Raw genomic sequence first — 21,306 nt, 5'->3', positions numbered from 1 at the left:
ATTTACTTATAAATCATGATCATTCTGTACCCACCCCCCAATTTGATGTCTACAGCTTTCCAAATGTGGAAAAGGACCCTCCAGGTCACCCTCAACACAGGACAGACTTCTTTGCAGGGGGCACTAAGTCCAACTTGAGTTCTTTTAGGGAAGAAAGGAAACCTTTACAGTCACACACTGTAAACAAGACAGGACTAAAGGAGGGGCCCCCTTTATCATAACTGCTCAGTGTACTACATGCAGTCATGCGCTATGTCAGAGGATTAGAAGGACGCCCATGAATTCTTTTCTTTGTTCCCCAGCCACCTTGGAAAAATGGTACTAACCAGCAAAAATATTATTTAGTAGCAAAATATATTTTAATGGAAAGTCATCTTTAAGTAATTGAATAAAAATGTATTCCAGGGGCTTTCCAGGCAGACAGCAGAGTATGTACATCTGGTGAGGATGGAGTGCGTCCGTTTAATATAATTTTTATATAGAAAATGCAAGCATATTTAAACAATGCAAACATGTAAGAAAGAATGTCACAAAAAATAACAAAATAGATCACAAAATTAAAAAGTCAACCTCAAGCTTATAAAACAAAACAAGCCCCAGCACCATGTTGGTCTTTCTTGGTGTGAGTTCCAGGAGGTACTGGAAGGAGATGATCCTGCTTTGGGAGAGGTGGAGGGGTGTGGGGTTAAAGCCCAGTTCTCCTTTTCCTGAAGACAGAAAACGAAAGAAAACATAAGAAAATCAACAGGTTCAAGAGGAAAGATGAATTGAGGTAGGGGGAAAAGGGGGCAATAAATCTTAGTCTAGTAGGCACGTCTGTAACAATACTTGTTAAGGATGAGGGGAAGGGGCTTGGAAATATTAAAATATTACTAAACATTTTTTATCAACTTAAATAGTTTTTACTGTGGTTATACAGCTCAAACATTGGCTGGGGATACTTTTCCCCTTCTTCCCCTTCCCCTTCTTCCCTTCCCCTTCCCCTTCCCCTTCTTCCCCTTCCCCTTCTTCCCCTTCCCCTTCTTCCCCTTCCCCTTCTTCCCCTTCCCCTTCTTCCCCTTCTTCCCCTTCCCCTTCCCCCTTCGCTTCCCTTCCCTTCCCTTCCCTTCCCTTCCCTTCCCTTCCTCTCCCCTCCTCTCCCCCTCCCCTCCCTTCCCTCCCCTTCCCTCCCTTCCCTTCCCTCCCCTTCCCTTCCCTCCCCTTCCCTTCCCCCTTCCCTTTTCTTCCTTTCCTTTCACTTCCTTTCCTTTCCATTTTTTTCTTCTTTAAGACAGGGTTTTACTATACAGTCCTAGCTGGCCTAAAACTCACAGAGACCTTCCTGTTTCTCCTCTGGAATGCAGGGATTAAAGGTATGGCCCATTATACCAGACCTTACTAGGACATTTTCAATAAACTATTTTGTTTATTTTGCATTTTATGTTCAAGAATATTACTTTTATCATTTATGTAAATGTTTACTGATTTTTAGTGTTTATGTATTTATTTAATGTGTGTGTATGTGTGTATATGTGTGTGTATGTATGTGTGTGTGTATGTATGTGTCTGTATGTGTGTGTGTATGTGTGTATATGTGTGTGTATGTATGTGTGTATGTATGTATGTGTATGTGTGTGTATATGTATGTGTGTGTATGTATGTGTGTGTATGTGTGTGTATGTGTGTATATGTGTGTGTATGTATGTGTGCATGTATGTATGTATGTGTGTGTATATGTGTATGTGTGTATGTGTGTGTATGTATGTGTGTATGTATGTATGTGTATGTGTGTGTATATGTATGTGTGTATGTGTGTATGTGTGTGTATGTATGTGTGTATATGTGTGTGTATGTGTGCATGTATGTATGTGTGTATGTGTGTGTATGTGTGTGTGTGTATGTGTGTATGTATGTGTGTATATGTGTGTATGTATGTGTGTGTATGTGTGTGTGTATGTGTGTGTATGTATTTGTATGTGTGTGTATGTATGTGTGCATGTATGTATGTATGTGTGTGTATATGTGTATGTGTGTATGTGTGTGTATGTATGTGTGTATGTATGTATGTGTATGTGTGTGTATATGTATGTGTGTATGTGTGTATATGTGTGTGTATGTATGTGTGTATATGTGTGTGTATGTGTGCATGTATGTATGTGTGTATGTGTGTGTATGTGTATATGTATGTGTGTATATGTGTGTGTATGTATGTGTGTATGTATGTATGTGTATGTGTGTGTGTATGTGTGTGTATGTATTTGTATGTGTGTGTATGTATGTGTGTATATGTGTGTGTGTATGTGTGTGTGTATGTGTGTGTATGTGTGTGTATGTGTGTGTATGTGTGTGTATGTGTGTGTATATGTGTGTATATGTGTGTATGTGTGTGTACATTGCTATTTTTCAAGTTTTAGTATACATGCTGCTGAAGGATGCTCAATACTGTTTATTTTTGAGACTTGTCTTCTTCATCAATTCTGACTTAATTATTTCTAGCTTTGGGTTTAGTGAAGGTTTAGAGAGCCTATCTAGATAGCCTGTGATTAACAAAGTTTACACTTCACCTAGAGATACCTTCTATCTCTGGAGATGGCTCTTGAATTCCATCCTCCCACTCCTGAAATAAAGTCCTAGAGTTACAGTTCAGCCTTTGTATTGGGTTGTCTTACCTGGAGCAATCGTGTCCTGTCCAGGCTGAGAGACAATGGCATCGGTTTGGTCTTATGCATTTCCCGCCATTTAGGCAGGGGGACTGACAAGTAGCTGTGATGAAAGACATGCATTCACTTACTCAACACTTAGACATTCTAAAGAGGCCCATGGGGTAGCACTGGCTCTTTTTTCCCCCTGAAGGACCACTGACCATTCCTCAGGCACTTTAAATCCATATGTGGCATCACTCCTTCCGACAGCTGAGCTATCCCGGGGTGGGTGGGGTGGGGGAGGAGTGAGAGGTTTCACATCAAGTCCCTTTGTTAAATTTCACCACGCTAAGGTCAGCTTTACTGATCATGTCAAGCCCACTGGGTTCTGTCTTTTAAAATATTTTACTATTATTATTCTAATGTGTGCAACTAGTCTGGCACTTAGTTCTGATCTAAGTGTTTTATATACTCGGTTAATTTATGGCTCTCTGGAGGGAGCCGGCAATAAACTCTAGATTGACTAAGTCAAACAGCAGTTTACAGGAGAGTCAGTCTGTCATACAGAGTGCCCAACTACAGATTTGGCTGGAGAGATGGCTCAGTGGTTAAGAGCGCTGGTACTCATCCAGAGTACCTGGGTTTGATCCCCAGCACCCAAATGGTGGTTTACAACCATCTGTAACTCCAGTTCCAGAGGATACGATGCCCTCTTCTGACCTCCTCTGAGCAGCAGGCATGCAAATGGCACACAGACATACAAGCAGGCAAAACACTCTTACACATAAAGCATGTGTCCAATGGTCCTTCCTGTATGGCCAGGAGATGCTTCTCATGCTCTTTTAAATTAATATATACATAAAAATTATATATACATATATATGTATATATCTCAGCATTAGTTATAATTAGAGAACCATAATTAGGATTAAAATTAATCACACAGGAAACCCTGAAAGAATGCCCGAAGATCTAGTATACAGACATCTTTTTCATTAGCCTTCAAACCCTGCATGTGCACAAGCCTGTTGGCTAAAACAGCACGGAGTCTGAACATTGATGAAAGTCCATTACCCACAAGCTCAACCTGTCAGGTGAGTCCTTACAGGAGAAAATCAGACAGCCATTGAGGGAAGCATGGCTATGAGTTTTACTTTAACACAGCAAAGGCAGGCCCTTTCCTGGATGAAAAGCTTATTCTTCATAAAATACAGCCAACTGTCTGCTAAGCAGGTACTAGGAACAAGAACCAGGGATAAAGAGGAGCAAGAAGGAGAGGTAAACACCAGGCTTTCCCCTGAAGGGCCCTCTTGCTCAGGAAGAGTAAGGTGGGTCAGCGGGGATATACTTATTTACAATTTAATCAGAAAAAAGCAAAGATGACGAGACAATCAGGATAAAACACAACAAAAAATAAACCCTGAGCATCTCAATCTGACTCCCCACTGTTTCCATTTGCTGGGGTAAGAAAACATGACTCACTCTCAGGAGCACGGTGTGAGGTGATCCCTGACAGGAGTCATCACTAGCAATATTCTCACTTTTCAGCCACTTCCTCCATCCTAAGTGTGTCCACGGGGCCACTCATACCGAGTATCTTCTGCACAGTGCCATTTTCTCTCCCTTACATGCTCTTCCTTGGTGATGCACAAATTTGTGTTCAATCTATATGTTTTTACTGGGAGCCCAAACTGTCATGCCTTTTAGACTGCTGGGCTAGTGTGTCCCAGACTCCTCAGGTTCAACTCCTTGCCTGGACACCAGCCTGTTTATCCTGGCTCCTCTAGCTCAGTAAATGGTATTGGTTTTAATTCCTGAGGTCAGACTGGAAAGAGTAGAGTCACCTCCCCTCCCCCATAACCTCCCCCTCCCCCAACTCCCTTCCAGTCAGATCTGTTACCAAGTAGCATTGATCCTCCTTTTCCACCGTCTCACAGAGCCACCATTTTTTTTTTTTTTTTGATTATCGTTTCTCAGTTATGAGTTGCCATGTGGTGTTGGAAATTGAACCCCGGTCTTCTGGAAGAGCAGGCAGTGCTCTTAACCACTGAGACAACTCTCCAGCCCCCACCCATCACTGCCTAAAACCTTCCAGGGCTCCTATGCTCTCAAGGCATAGTCCAGCACCTTGAATTTGCCACATACATTCCCTAATTTAATTCTGTCCATCTTTATAGCCACGCCCCTGTGTTTCCTTCAAGGCTTCCAAAGTCAGATGCGGCTGAGATTCAGTTAACACAATAGTTTGTACTATGAGCCTGCATGCTCCAAGCCTTTGAGTGGACATGATCATCCAGTGATCATTCATGATGGTTGCCCTGAGAATGGAACTGAAACTCAACTAGTAGATACTAGATAGCATCCAGAGAAGAAGTACTTTACTAGTTCGTGGGGTTCAGTAGGGTGTGAGAGACATTGTTCGAAAAGGATCAAGAAGAGGTGCCAATGGAGATGGTATTCTTTAGTGTGTTTTCCTGAAAAGTGGTTTTTGGTGGTGATTTTAGTTTAGCACTGAGAGGTGGCCTCAGGACTGTCGTGAGATGTTCTCGAGAGTGGCTGACACCCTTCTGTTGTGACACCACCACTCAATCCAAGTTCAATCCATCTGTATCTCCTATGGATTCACAAAACTAAACCATCACGAAAACAAACCATGGGAGGAAGCCTACCTGTATGACAGCGAGACCCAGTCCAGCCTGTGGGGCAGTCACACTGATAAGGGGCCACACAGCGCCCACCATTCAAACAGGGGAGTATGCATATTGCTAAAAGAAGAAAACAAAACAATACAAAACATTTAACAATGTGTTGAAAAGGATTTGATCACAATATTCGTGTTCAGATCTGCTCAAATGTCATAATCTATTTTGCTGGAGGAGAAACTTTGCACTGGCTCACTAGAGGATCTTCCTGTATGAGTTCTGTGTACTAGTGAATTATCACTGGGAAAGCGCACCAGGGTGGAGGAGCGATCTGCTTTATGCAGAAGAGCAGGTAAACTCTCAGCAAGTTAAGCTGGTTTATCCTGGCCTGTGACTGGGGTATCCCAGAATCCATCTCACTGAAGCCTGGGAGCCAGCACAGAATGAAAAGGAATGAGGAGGGGAAGGAAAAACTGTGGCAGCTTTAAAAAAAGTTAGCCATTGTGAAAACCCTTGATTTTCTGAATTGATCACACCCATTACTCATTTCTCTTTAAGAAAAAAAAAAAAGACGAAAAAGTCACATTGAATAAGCTTTAGAGTTGGCCCAGTGTTCAGCAGGGAACAAGCCCGACAGGTGTAACCTGACTCCTGTCTGTCACATTAAGGACTCAGCATGGCCTCTCCACACATAAAACTGTTTATCCTTACACATTAAGACATTGGAATAACATTGGAATAACACACTTTAGACAGTCAAATCATTTAAAAAGGTTCACTGAGGGCCATCCAGATAGCTCAGTAGGTAAATGAATTGCTAAGCAAACCTGATGACTGAGTTTGATCCCCAGGACCTTTGGCAGAAGGAGAGAACCAACTCCCCAGAAGCTGTCCTCTGCCCTGGTGCATGCATGGGCACAAATAATAAAACAAAAAATGCAAAGTAGCTATTTGTACATCTTTGATAATTTATATTATAAGCATAGTTTAAGTAAGGATCAAAATTCTGTTCATTTATTAAGTATTGTATAGATTAGAGCTTGCAACTACCCCTATTTTCTTAATTAAGAGTGGCTTTCTCATGGCTCCCATATTCCCGAAAGGTGCAGTGTCTGTGATGCTGCAGTTATTCCAGTTGTAGCAAAGGCTGCAGCCGGATAGCACTGACCTGAGGGGAGATAGGGGAGAGAGGGTTGAGACATTCACAAAGCCCCTTCCTTAGAAGACTCAGTTGCTGAGTGCCAAGAGGCTCATGAGATGTTAGATGAGGCAACTGCACACTCAGATATTGATATTGTAGATAGATCTTCTGCAGCCTATTGATATGTCAGAGTAGCCCTGTGTGCTCTGGTCCACAGCAAGGATTTGAGGCAATTAGATCCTAGGGGCAGTGAAGGCAATTTCCAGGAACTGTGTCTCCTAAGCCTGTAGCTTCTCAGCAAATAAAAGGGACTCAGAGCAACATCCAAGGACAGACTCACGCTCTTCACAGAGACGCCCCATCCAGCCGTCTGGGCAGGAACAAGCATTTGGACGTTGGCAGACCCCTCCATTCTGACATGGGAACCGACAGACGGCTGGAAAGAGAACAAGATGATTCATAATTCCAGGGAATCCTGGAAAACTGATACTGAAGAACAGACTCATTCACAATTCATAAATGATGCAGACTTTAGAGAAGAGAAATACAGTTGAACACTAAGAAGGAATTTCAACATGTGAGGAGAGGCACACATTGTTGGCTGTTACCGCCCCACCCACCCTCAACTTTATGGAGGTGAATTGGTCAAATGCAAACTGTATAGACAACTTAGAACTTGATTGTTTTATGCATGTATTATAAAACATGCATAGTCAAGCTAATTACCACTTGTTAGCACACATAACTACCAGTTGCTTTTCCCCTCTTCCCTCCTCCTTTCTTCCTTTCTTCTCTCCCTTTTTCATTCGTCCCTGCAAATTTCAAAACTACAATACAATATTTGTGCCCTTCCCCCACTGCCATCTCCTTACCCAGCTCTTAGGCTGAGCCAAGAAGAGACTCTGGGGGGGGTGGGGCTTCCCCTTTATATGTGAAAGCAAATTATTAAACTTTGGGCCTTGATCAGAATACTTTGTCTTGGCCCCATGTTTCTCTCGCCCTCCTTCCCGTTAATTCCCAGGCTTTGTCTCAGGAGAACCCGGTAACCGTAGTTGCAGGCAACTACAAATATTGTTGACTGCAGTAGAATGCATTAGATCCTCAGACAGTGTTCATCTTATTGACTGGAACTTTATATTCCCTGACTGGTGCCTTTTCCCTCAGTCCCTGAACCAATGCTACATCTCACGACTCTGAATTTGCCAATTTAGGCTGTATGTTTGGTATCATAGTTCTTGATGTTTAGAAACTACTTTTAGAATGAATAAAGCAACTGTGATTTTGAACAAACATTCAGAGGTCATCAGGAAAGTACAAGCTTTAGAGCACTGTACTTGGAGACCCATGACCTTTTTCAATTTAGAAGAAATGTACAAGTTTTCAAAAATGTAAATCAGCAAGTTATAGAAAACTACACAGTTGCTAAGTCAAATTTAAACTCAAGGAAAATCAAAGCAGCGTTCATACTAATCATTGGTCATATTGACCTCTGTCCACATCTCCCTGCAGCCTCTCTGGGGAATGATTGTTCAAACATTCCCTTACCTCTGCAAACAGGAGGTGACGTCCATGTTCCATTTTCTAGGCAAACACTCCTGAGGGAACCTTCTAGCATGTAACCACTGTAACAGGAGTAGGTGATCATGTCCCCATATTGGTAATGCACACCTCGAGCAATCGCGTTCTCTACGTGAGTTGGAGGACCACAAGAGATTTCTACAGGAAGACACAGATAACAATCAAGCCCTTCCAGCTAACCCAGACAGAACACAGCCTTACCATGAAGACTGAATCAGCTTAAAGAGCATAGAGAAAATACTTAAAGAGCAAGAGAAAATAGAGAAAAACACACTATGTTCACCTGCATAACATGTCTAGAATATTAGGAACTGAAAGAACTATCGCAGCTTTAGTCAAATTAGATGACAAGATAACTGAGTCTTTGTTCTATGATTCAAGTGTCCAGACAGAGCTGCTGGAAACCCAAGGACATGTGGCCAAGAACAAGGATGAGCTCTCTGATCTCCCCCAGTGAGGTGACTGCCGGAGAAGGTGTAAACAAGATGTTCATTAAATTAGTATGTGGGATAAAGCACGGTAGCCTACCATTTCAGAGTAATTAAAGATCATGGATTATGAAATGTTCTGTTATTGCCTAAAACAGTACCTTCAACCCAGCAAGTCCTCGATATGTGTTTAGATTATGAATGGATGCTGATACTAGCCGGAGGCTAAGTTTCATGAAATTCAAGACCCCTTTTTGATACCGCAAAGTGTCTCTGGGGATCTGTGTTATAGTTAAATCAAGATTATTATACCTGCTTTTGCTTTGAAGAATTTTATAAGACATCTCAAGGTAGTTGTGGGGTGCACTGAGGACAGTACTGAACTCCACGTTCTGCTAGCTATCCGGTTTGTGTAAATATAACAGGTGGTCAGACCTCATGAACTGCCTTACTGAAGGTCTTATGGCTGTCATGGTATTAGTCAGATTTGGGAGAGGAGAAGATAAGTTGTCTGATTTTATATTTTCCTTTTCTTTGCTTTCTTTCTTTTTGCTGAGAATAGATTCTTTTCTCATACACTATATTCTGATTACAGTTTCCCCTCCCTCTACTCCTCCCAGTTCCTCCCAATCTCCTCTCCTCTCCAGATCTCTCCCCTTTCAGTCTTTCATTTGAAAAGAACTCTAAAAGACAACAACCAGACATGACAAAATAAAAATGTAATACTATAAAACAAAAGCCACCATATTGAGGTTAGACAAGGTAGCTCAACAGGGCAGAGGAAATGCCTGTATGTCAGAGACTGAAAAGAAATAGATGTTAAACAGGGAATGTCAGACACATGATATTATAAGCTTCTGTGAGCTGTGTAATGAGACGCCATAAAAACATCGAGGTAAACGTAACTGCTAAGAGCTGTCAAAGTATGAACCACAATGAGAGCAGCATTCTTAGTAGGCTAGAGAGTGCTGATGGAACAGAGAAGGGTTCTAAAATCGGGGCTTCCGCTTATAGAAAGATCAAGGAAACTCAAGGTTGGCTTATAGCACTTTGATAATCAAAACACGGATTTCAGGTCACTTACATGGGAATCATCTGGTGTTTAAAACACACATTTCTGGGGTTTCTGACCTGAGAGCCTGCACTGGGCTTTACATTTTAAATCACCAGTTTGCAGGAATTAATATGAGAAGCAGGTAGGCAGGATGTGAAAGGCTGCTGCCTAGGCAAAGGAAGTTGTATGCAGCTTTAATCCGAAGACTTCCTGTCTGATAGACAACGTAAAAGAGCTGGAGGATTAACAATCATGGAAACAACTCCTCTCCAAGGCAACCTGTGATCACGCTAGAATACTGACCACCATCAGGCATGCATGGAGGGAGCATTTGTAAGAAGCACACGTCTCTCCCTGCTCTGATTTCCAACGGCCTGAATGGTAAGCTCCAGGGAGCCAAGAACCAAGGTGCAGATGTGTGAGCAGAATGAGGCCACTTGGCCTGATGCCCTTCAGGCAGGTGGCTTTAAACTAGACTAGAAGGCCAGAGGGAAATCTAAAGGACTCCCACTCCTTTCCCTTCGTTAATGGTAGAAGAGTCTAGGAGCCAAATCCTAAAAATATAGTATGGAGTTTTCTAAAAAATATATTTTTTAATACTTTTGAATGCTGCAGTATACTGTTAGCTAAAAAAAAGGTGTGTGTGTACGCATATGTGTATGTGTGCGCGTGTGTGACTGTGTGTACACGTATGTGTACATGTGCGTGTGTGTGTGACTGTGTGTGTGCGCACACACGTGTGTACGTGTATGTGTATGTGTACGTGCCTCTGTGTGTGTGTGTGTGTGTGTGCTACTGGGCATGTCTTTTTATCTAGAGAAGCTACTGATGTGGTATACATCAACTGATTTATTCTAGAAAACAAACTCACAAGACAAGTATAATTATTACTATTAACAAATGAGACCCTAAAACTAAAAGAATGCTAAGGCATTTATAAAATTCGGAGTTAAAATTCTGGAGGCTAGAATTCAAACCAAGTAGTGTCTTCATGTGCATATGCTTTGTTTCATTATTTGAAGTACGAGTGTTATGAAGATGGAACATACCTTGAGCAAAATATTCTTATTATGCAGTCTAGAGCTCTGCATGTGGTTAAACCCAATGAACATCGTTATTGACTGCTGTTGACAGAGCAGCTCAGGCACCAAGGAAGACAAGTGTTTCGATATTGGCTGGAGAGATGTTTAAAGTGGAAGTAGAAAGTGGTAACAGATGTCAGGAGATAATCATAGCAGGTTAAGTCTCTTAAGATTGTGGGAGGCATTAGAAGTCTGTCAGAGCCTGACATATACAGAGGTAGAGGCTCACAGCTAACCATTGAACTGATCATGGGGTTTCCAATGGAGGAGTGAGAGAGAAGACTGAAAGAGCTGAAAGGGTTTGTGGCCCCTTGAGGAGAGCAACAATACCAACCAACCAGAGCTCCCAGGGTCTAAACCACCAGCCTGGGAGCACATAGGGAGGGACCCATGGCTCCAGCTGTATATGTGGGGAGGATGACAGTGTCAGGCATAGGTGGGTAGGAAGTCCTTTGTCCAGAGAGGGCTGGACACCCCAGTGTGGAGGAAATTGTGGGTAGGGAGGTGGAAGGTGGGTGGGGGCATATTCTCATAGAAGCTGGAGGGGAGGGATGGGATAGGGGGTTCCTGGGTGTGGGGGGAAATGGGGAAAGGGGATTACATCTGAAATGTAAATAAATATTCAATAAAAATATTTTAAAAATGGGGTACAGAGCTCAACAAGAAATTCTCAACTGAGGAATATCGACTGGCCATGAAGCACCTAAAGAAATGTTCAACATCTTTAGTCATCAGGGAAATGCAAATCAAAACAACCCTGAGATTCCACCTCACACCAGTCAGAATGGCTAAGATTAAAAACTCAGATGACAGCAGATGCTGGCAAGGATGTGGAGAAAGAGGAACACTCTTCCATTATTGGTGGGATTGTAAGCTTGTACAACCACTCTGGAAATTAGTCTGTTGGTTCCTCAGAAAGTTGGACTAATATTACCTGTGGATCCAGCTATACCACTCCTAGGCATATACCCAAAAGATGCTTCAACATAAAACAAGGACACATACTCAATTATGTTCATAGTAGCCTTATTTATAATAGCCAGAAGCTGGAAAGAAGCTAGATGTCCTTCAACAGAGGAATGAATACAGAAAATGTGCTACATTTACACAATGGAGTATTACTCAGCTATTACAAACAATGAATTCAAGAAATTCTTAGGCAAATGGATGAAACTAGAAAATATCATCCTGAGTGAGGTAACCCAATCACAAAACAACACACATGGTATGCACTCATTGATAAGTGGATATTAGATCAAAATCTCACAGTACCCAAGACATAATTCACAGACCACATGAAGCCCAAGGAAAAGAAAGACCAGAGTGTGGGGGCGTCAGTCCTTCATAGAAGGAGTAACAAAATACTCACAGGAGCAAACATGAGCAAAAATGTGTGAAGCAGAAACTGGAGGAGAGGCCATCCAGAGACCGCCCCACCTGGAGATCCCTCCCAGATACAGTCACCGTATGCAAACACTGCTGTGGGTGTCCAAAAGTGCATGCTGACAGGAGCCTGACATAGCTGTCTCCTGAAAGGCACTGCCAGAGCCTGACATATACAGAGATGGATGCTCACAGCTAACCATCAGACTGACCACAGGTTTCCTAGTGGAGGAGTTAGAGAGAAGACTGAAGGAGTTGAAGAGGCTTGAGGCCCCATGGGACGAGCAACAATACCAACCAACCAGAGCTCCCTGGGTCTAAACAGTTAACCTGGGAACACACATGGAGGGACCCATGTCTCTAGATGTGTTTATAGAGGAGGACAGACTTGTTGGGCATCAGTGGGAGAGGAGGGCCTTGGTCTTTTGAAGGTGGGATGCCTCAGTGAGGGGAAATTCGAGGGAGGGGAGGTGGGAGAGAGGAGGAAGGAGGATGGGTTAAGCGGTTTCTGGGGGTGGGAAAAAGGGAAAGGGGATAACATCTGAAATGTAGATAAATAAAGTACCCAATAATTTAAAAAAAAGAAAACCAACCAACCAAACAAACAAATAATGAAACTGGCTATGGCAGTTGAACATTTAAGACTCTATAGTAACAATTTAACATTACCCATATTACAGGGATTCTTTATAATTGTCAAAAATAAGAGACTGTGGAATGGGCCCATAGAACTTTAAAACAATATCTTCATAAAATAAAAAAGAGGGAGATATACTCCTGTACACACACACACACACACACACACACACAGATTGTGGGAGGCAGTGTTGTAGCATGGGTGGATTAACATGATGTTGGGCCAGCAGTTCTCAAGTCAAGGCTCCTGGACCAGCAGTATTCCTCTGCTTATTCATCACTGTGAACAAAAAACATTTTGGCAGTGACCTAAGGCTTATCTTGGCTCACGGTTCCATATGTTCAGTCCATGGTTGCTGGGCTCATGCTTTGACAGAGCACTGTGGGCATGAAACCATGTGGCAGAGGTGATTCTTTACGTCATAGAGCAGACAAGAAGGGGGTGGTGGAGATTTAGGGCCAAGGAACCTTCAAGATTCTGACCCCAGTGACCTTCCTCTAGCTCAGTCTCACCTCCTAAAGTTTCCAGCACTTCTCAGAAGACTGCCACTAGCAGGGGACCAGGCACGAAGAACACAAGTCGACGAGGAACATTTCATAGTCAGACCATAACAATATCCGTAAGCAACACCCAGGAACTATTAGAAATAGATGTCTTCTGGCCTTATCCAGAAAACACAGACTCAGAAACTCTGGGGTGGAGCTCAGTTATCTGTGTTCTGGCACGCTCTTGAACTTCTACTGATCCATGCTCAAGACTGAGAAGCGTCTCAGGGTAATTTTTGTTTGCAGGAAGTACCTGTAACCCTATTAAAGGATACTGTGAAGACTCTGACGGTGTGGAGAAAAACATGTATTTTAAGCTTGGTGTCTTGCTCTTAGAAGAGTACATTTTGACCAATCTACCCAGAGAGTCCTAATCTCCTGGTCAGAGAGGTTTTAGCTTGGTCTGGAAAAATTCATTTAAAAAATGTTCAGTCTTCAAACATAAGTTTTTCTTGTATTAAACACCAGTGCAGACGATGACCAAAATAGTACAGAGATCCAACTATGCACAATTAAGTTATTGATAGGAAATAACTTCCCGGGATGGGAGAGGTGACTCAGAAGTTATGAGCATCTACTGCTTTTGCAAGCCCAGGTTCAGTTCCCAACACCTACGTGGTGTGACTCACAATTCCCTATAATTCCAATTCTCGGGGTTCTGATATGCCCTTTTCTGACCTCTATAGGCACCAAACATGCCCACGGTACACAATAATATATGCAGGCAAAACCACTCATACTCCTGATAAAACCACAGATATTTAAGAAAAAATGTTGTCAACAGAATCAAGCATTAATTCACACAAAACAAAAACAAAATCCCTAAAACTTCACATGGCCAAAAAGATGGCTCAGTAAGTAAAAGTACTTATGAAACACGAGAATCTGAGCTTTACGTTACACCTACTCTCTCTCACTCTCTCCCTCTTTCTCTCCTCCCTCCATCTTCCCTTTCCCCCTTCTCTCTCACACACTAATAGTAAATAAAATATACATTCTTTTTTTTTTTTTTTTTTAACAAAAAAAGGGAAAACTCAGAGAGACAGGAAAACCTTCCACACTAACGGGCCCCACTGGGTTTTTCCCATTGACTTACTTTCACATCTTGCGTTTGTCCGTGTCCATGTCTCGTCGGGGTTGCAGGTGATGACATCACTGCCTTTGAGCAGGAAACCTTCCCTGCACTTGATAGTTACCTTCTGGTCGACATAGAACTCTTTTTCAGAAAGCAGGGCATTCTCAGGAATCACAAAAGGGACAGGGCATGGATTTGCTGTAAAAGGTGAGGCAGATGCTTACTGAGCTGTCTTCTCTTCCCCTAATTTAACTTTTTAAAGACAAAGTAGAGGCCTGCAGAACACGAATCCCCAACGACAATAATAGTATGAATCTTAAAACGAAAAAAGAACAGTCTACCTGACCCTACTGACTCAATCCCACCAAGCCAAGCAAAGGGTTTGACAATTTAGAACTTTAAGCAAAAGCACAGATTTTCTTTGAATATGTATTAAATTATTTGTGAAGATTAAATATCAGGTATATAAGAAATCAGGACCCACATTGATTTCTAGTGATTTCTCAATATTTGATGAGTGTCAACACCACGGTATATTCTGGTGAACTCTATCCTTTTATTCAATATACTTTAGAGAGAATGGGAGTAGAGAAGCATCAGAAACTGCCTTGTAGGGCCAGCCTGACTTTAGACCCACACCATGACGAACAGAATGATAGGACCTCATGTTGCGTTGGTGGGCCTGATGGTAAAGACAGGATGTTTCCACAGCTTAGAAGGAAACACAGGAAGTGTTGCTAGGGCTCGGTTTTGCTCAGAGCAAGAATAGGTCACACATACTGACACAGGCTTCAAGCTACTTCAGTTTTTCTGATTTTAAGTGGGTATAAACTACGTCTTGCTGAGGTAGGGCCCTTCTGAATTCTAAAGGCTCTATTCATGTGCTACAATACTTTAAACACTAGCCAGAAGCCTTCTCAAGTTAGATTCCATTTGTATGGTATTCATTCAAGTGGTCAAATTATCTTTATTTACCACACTTACATGATTCATATTAACATTAGGCTTCAACCGTATCTTTTTACCCCCCTTTCTTCACATCAATAGAATTCACAACGTCTTCATTTTAAATGTTTTCATTAATTTGTATTTTCTCTTAATGCTTGAATTTAATCACCGGAGAAATAGGATAAAAGCTGACTCTTAGGCTGTTATAACATACCATAAGTAGAGTTCTAAAATGCCTCACAATGTTGGGTCTGATGGCCACAGCTGGCCTTTCCTGGACCAAACTCATTTATCAGTATTTCCCATTCAAGTAAAGATATGCATGAAGCTAGCTGTGAAGTGGAATGTGATTAAAACAGTCCCTAAAGTCAACACACACGTTTGCAGAGGGGAGCCGGGTGACTCCAGGTTCCATTTGCAGTGCAGTGTGCCTCAGGGGACCCTTCCAGGGTGTAGCCTCTGTGACAGGAAAACAGAAGGCTGGGTCCAGATGTGGTGTTTTCCAAGACAGCCTTCCCATTGGGAAACTCAGCTGGAGCCTCACATCTATTCTCTAAAAGGAAGAATAAAGTTTGTATTAAATACTTCCCCAAATTCCTTTTGCTTCTCTCGCTATAGTTGCTTGAAAGTACTATGTAGTGTGTGTGTGTGTGTTTGTGTGTGTGTGTAATACTCATATGTATAAGTGTATATATTTGTAGGGCCATGAAAGGCAGCCTGATTTCTGGTTGACACTGGCTAGAAACCGCCAGAGACCCCACAGGGTCCCCTGCAAGGGACAGCAGGCATTTCACCATGCTCCCAGACTCTGGGTTCCTGACACAAGGTCACAGCCCTCTATAGATCTGTGCCTTTCAGTCAGGTAGGACAATGCCCTCTAGCTCCTCCACAGGTAGAGGGTATGACTACAGGCCACAGAGCCTCAAGACTGATCTCCATAGTAATGAGGTACCTAAAGGCCAGAGGGGCATAGCCAATTAAACATTCCTTCTCAGACCTTCCTCCTTGCAAAAGATATTTAACCACAGGCCTGCTTTGAGGAAACTGGGGTACAGTTTCTCATTTACTTTCTGCCATGACAATAAACATCTTAAGACCATGGACTGTTTCTCTTTCTTTGGGATCCGCCGTGGGGAACAGTGGAACAGGCCTTTGTCTACACAGCCGCTGTCTAATCTTCTTTAGAAAACTTCTCTGCGTTCCTAGCCACGGAGACCACCAACCCAAGCAAGCAAGCTGAGCCAGCAGTGATCAAGCCAAGCAAGCCACCATAACCAAGAACTCTCATCCCCTCGGGACACAGCCAGAGTCTCTCTCCCTTTCTCCCCCTTCAGCTACGAGCCAATTCAGCCAGTATGCCCCCACTTGGTTCTCGGCCCTTCCCTGGCCTCTCAGACTGCTCTCCCCAACCCCTGATTGGGGTCCTGTGGCTTCACATAGCCTGATTGACTGGTGCCAGCATGGAGTGAGCATAGTCAAACTTCCCGAGCCTCTGTCTCCATGAGTGGCCCTAGCCCGGTGGCAAGACAGGTGGGACTCACACATTAACCCAACAACTAGTCCTGGACCAGCACACATTACAACCCAACATATATTCACCAAATACATGCCTACTTATGAATGAAACAAAATAACATTCACTGATACAGAAAAAGCATACTGTATATATCTGTTGAATTACCTCATGCTCACAGTGAAGGTTGATATTTAGTCCTGTGTGTTTCATCTGTCTTTCTGTATTTTGCTAATAGTGATGGATGTGGTGGGGGTTTAGATGAACATGTGCCTCAAATAAAGGAATCCATGGCTGTGAATTTTCCTTAACTTGCCAATCTTACTATTATTCTTACAACACTTGGTTTGTAAGACCAGATAAAAACACAGGATTCTCAAATAAAAATGAATGTCCTATAAATAACACCCACTTTAGAATAAATACTTCTTAAATATTGTGTGGCACATAACTATATTCAAACTATTTTTTCATCTGACATTTAAACTTAACTGAGTGTTGTACATTTCTCTCTCCCAAGTCCAGCAGCAATTCTGAAATGAGCTCAATAATAGTTAAAAGAACTATTAAAAGAAAGAGTTTCAGAAAAGCTACAGAACTACGTGCGTCAAGGCCACTCTGTTTCTAAGGAGATCAAAGGGTGTGTGGTGAGATGACTCAGGTGGTAAAGTGTTGAAGCCAGGCCCTGGGACCTGAGTTCAATCCTCGGGACCCACGTGGTGGAAGGAGGAATCAACTCCCTAAAGTTGCCCTTTGACCACCAGATGCACACTGTGGCTCATGCATCTCCATTTTCCCATACTCACAAAACAAACAAATAATTGCTTTAAAAGGAGATCAAAAAGATAAACTTGCTATGACATAAACTATGAAGGCGAAGGATCGGGAAGAGGAAGACACAAGCGTGGGGGAGTTACAGAGAAGTCTCTTTTATGTGCTTTTCAGGGGCATCTGAACTTTAAGGATATGGTTAGGTTGTATTACAGCTATAGAGTAAAAAAAAATGGCATGAAACTCTTGAGAAATTTACTGCTGGGAATGGGCTGAAGAAAGCAGGATCTAGAGCCTGAAAAACTGGGCTTGAAGGGGCTGAAGAGATGGCGTAGCGCTTAAGAGCACTGGCTGTTCTTCCAGAAGTCCTGAGTTCAATTCCCAGCAGCCACATGGTGGCTCACAACCATTTACAATGAGATCTGAGGTCTTTTTCTGTCATGCAGGCATACGTGCAAATGGAGCACTCATACATAAATAAATGAATCCTAAAAAAACCTGGGGTTGAAGCCTCATTTTAGAATTTTATGGAGACAGAGAAGGTGGTTTAGGCCAATGATCTTCTATTATAGCTTCATGTTTGGCCTGAAAGCTCCTGTGTCTGGGGTCAAGATTCAGGTTAAGTGCATCGGGATTTCTGCATTATGTTTTGCAAAGTGGAGCACCGAGCTTTTCCAACTGTACAGTGCAAGGATGCCAGCTTAGGAATCTGGTGAGACAGGGTGCTTCAGTAGGTTTGGGATGGACTCAAACAAGACATGTAAAAAACATTCTCCCCTCCGACATCCTTCAAACTCCCTGTTTCTATGTTCTTGCTATTTTCTCCACTGTACAAGTTCGAACCAGATTGACGGTGCCTCTGAGCCTGCTCTGGGTTTGTGCTTTTGAGAAATGCTGGTCAAGGGTATCGTACTGATGAGCATAGGCTTCCTTGGAATCTGATAACATATATGAAGAAATTAAAAAATATATGTAAGGATTTTCAGAACATGTTCTCACTGTCTATACTTACTTCTATCTCCAGAAACATTTGTGGCTTTAAGTATACCTAAAAAGTGTATCATAACATAGCAAGTATTAATAGTTTTTACTCTGAGTGGTGACCTGATTTGTATTGTCTGATATCTTGAAATTAATTTGTATGACCAATAACTTTAAAATGGCCACTCATCAACACCTTGAAGATGTTTAGTTCTGGACAGATGGCATTCCTCTTTTTTTCCTTTCCCCCGTCCCCTGCATAGACATTTTCTGAACATGAGCAGTTTAGATAGCATACTGCTGGGGTTGAGACACACAAGTTCAACATGCAATATGAACTTGTGTAAAATGCCCTTATCTAATGATGCCATGCATAAGAAACATATGAAATAAAAAATTTAAGATCAATAAGTAAATAGAGAATATTAAATGATTAAGTGACACTATATTTTGACATATGGGGCTTGATTCAGATATTAAATAAAATATACTTGAAATCAAAAGAAACATACTAGAGATCATTTAAAAAAAAAACCCAAATGTTATTATGGACTGCCCAAAGTCCTAAACAAATATGTTATTATGACTTGAGGTGTTACTAAATATTTAAAAATATTTTCAATATAATGTTTACTCAAGTTTTTGAAAACTAAAATTTTTTCTTCATTGGATCACAAACATACTATTCCTTTACAGATGTAAGGTTCCTAAAGACACAGAGTTACTTCACATGTCTACCTCTGAACACATGGCCAAAACAAAGAGAAGGAGCGGGTACATGGACTATTCCACACGTTGCCAAAGAAACTTAGCAAGAATTGAGTTCCTGCAACATTTTGCTCCACTGTGGGTTTCTATTTGACTGATGTCATTAAGGGCCAGTTATTTCACTCACAAGCAACCTTTCTAAACTTTCTAATTTATACTTACTTTTAAGAAAATACCACAAAAGAGCAAAGAAACACAAGTTTCTAAACAGTTGTGGGTTGTTGCTGAGCCTGCCATCTTATGTTCTATCCCAGTTCATCTCTGATCCCCACCACAGGTTTTGACCCTTAATGGCTTGGAGCCTTTGAACAAAAGCTACTAAGTGTTCTCTTGTGGTTTATGAGTCTACTGTACAAAATGGATATATGAAGAAAATGGAGACGCGTTGTTATCTTGTGTCCTTGGTAGCATTTCTGGGATCCTTGGGTGATTTTTTTTGTTTTGTTTTGTTTTTTTGTTTTGTTTTGTTTTTTTGTTTTTTGTTTTTCAAGACAGGGTTTCTCTATATAGATCTGGCTGTCCTGGAACTCACTCTGTAGACCAGGCTGGCCTCAAACTCAGAAATCTGCCTGCCTCTGCCTCCCAAGTGCTGGGATTAAAGGCATGTGCCACCACTGCCCGGCTCTTGGATGCTTCTTAACTCACCTCTGCACACTGCCACCTCTCCACTCCACTGTCTGTTGTCCTGGCAGACTCGTTCCCTGCTCCCCTGTGAACAGACAGAGAGGAGTCATGAACAGGGTCCTAATTTTCTAATAGACAGACAAGAAGGGATTGTGAATGTCTTAGCCATGGACTTGGGTGGCTTAGGGTTGGAATGCTAAATGAATATCGTGTAAGGTTTAGAATCTAAAATATAATTTCACCAAATTTTCTTCCTGGCAGAGTCATGTGATGATGGAAGACTTGGCTTTATCTTCTGTTTTAGATGACAGCTAGTTATGGGAAGAACAGGTCAGCAACATCAGAGTTCAACTTGTTTAATATATTTAAAAATATTTTGAATGCATTTATCTTTCAATACTTCAGACATAAAACAAAGCATATGAGATACTATATTGATTTGAGGACTGAAAGTTTCAACCATGGACTTATTTATTAAGGGCCTATCTGTTTAACATTTTAAAATCTGGTAAAGTCTAAAACTTACTTTTCAGCCTCCTGAAATATAACTCTCTTGAAAAACAATTTGTAATTATCTGAATATATTTTTCAATATCCGATAGTTCTTCATGGCTATGTAGGCTGCTTACCTCAGTGATATCTAAGGCACTATTCTTTGATGCCCGAGTTTAATTTTTGTAAATCTCTGCTTCATATTTTTCTTTTACCTCTTACCGGAACCATCTGCATTCCCAATTTGTATTATGCTTCTAATGAACTATGAAACAATAACTAATTAAAGGTTTATAACATTTTGTATTAAAAAGACCCAGTTTTAGGCTCCACCCACCCCTGCCACTTGTGTGTGGTAGATATAGTGCACAAATGTCAGTCAGAGAGGCCAGAAATGTATCCTGCTCCCTACCTGTCTGCCATCTATCTATCTATCTATCTATCTATCTATCTATCTATCTATCATCTATGTATCCATCTCTTTACCTACCTACCTAAGGACCTTAGTCCTCAGAGACAGAGTCTCTCACTGAACCTGGAGTTTGCCTGGCATCCAGCAATCCTCACGGATCTTCTTGTCTGCATCCCCCACATCACTGGTGTTACAGCCATGTGTGCAGACCCCCTGGCTTTTTAATGAGATAGTATTAGTTTTTCAGATTCTGATCCTCATGGTTGTGCTGTGAGCACTCTTTCCAGAACCATCTCTCCAGCCTCCTTAGTATGTCTCTAGAAGCTTCGCTATAAGTGTGAACGTCAGCACATGGGGTTTGTGGCCTATTTGTTTTAAAATTTTATTTATGCTCATGTGTGTTTCAGTACATGCAGCATGTATATGGAAGCTTACAGTGGCCAGAAAAGAGTGTTAGTTTCCCTGGAGCTGGAGTTGCAGGTGGTTGGGAGCCAGCTGACGTGGGTGCTCTGAACTGCGCTTGGGTCCTATGGAAAAGCAGCTGAGCCTTCTTTCCAGCCCCTATCACGATTATGCATTTATGCATGTGTGTATGTGTGTGTGTGTGTGTG

The 21,306-nt window shown here is 41.9% G+C and overlaps 1 protein-coding gene across 1 annotated transcript in view; it reads right to left on the bottom strand.

The window, feature by feature from the left end:
* Positions 1-337: 337 nt before the first annotated feature.
* Svep1 (sushi, von Willebrand factor type A, EGF and pentraxin domain containing 1) overlaps positions 338-21,306 on the bottom strand; it is a 177,183-nt gene continuing 156,214 nt past the window's right edge. The window contains 8 exon segments of the mRNA XM_034502072.2: positions 338-707; positions 2,649-2,742; positions 5,291-5,386; positions 6,745-6,840; positions 7,950-8,120; positions 14,208-14,384; positions 15,514-15,687; positions 19,813-19,876. Coding sequence (XP_034357963.1) covers positions 686-707; positions 2,649-2,742; positions 5,291-5,386; positions 6,745-6,840; positions 7,950-8,120; positions 14,208-14,384; positions 15,514-15,687; positions 19,813-19,876 — 894 coding nt within the window. The 3' untranslated portion in view covers positions 338-685.

Source organism: Arvicanthis niloticus, chromosome 5 (assembly GCF_011762505.2).
Source record: "Arvicanthis niloticus isolate mArvNil1 chromosome 5, mArvNil1.pat.X, whole genome shotgun sequence".
Lineage (NCBI taxonomy): Eukaryota > Metazoa > Chordata > Mammalia > Rodentia > Muridae > Arvicanthis > Arvicanthis niloticus.
This window is presented reverse-complemented; position numbering and strand designations above follow the sequence as displayed.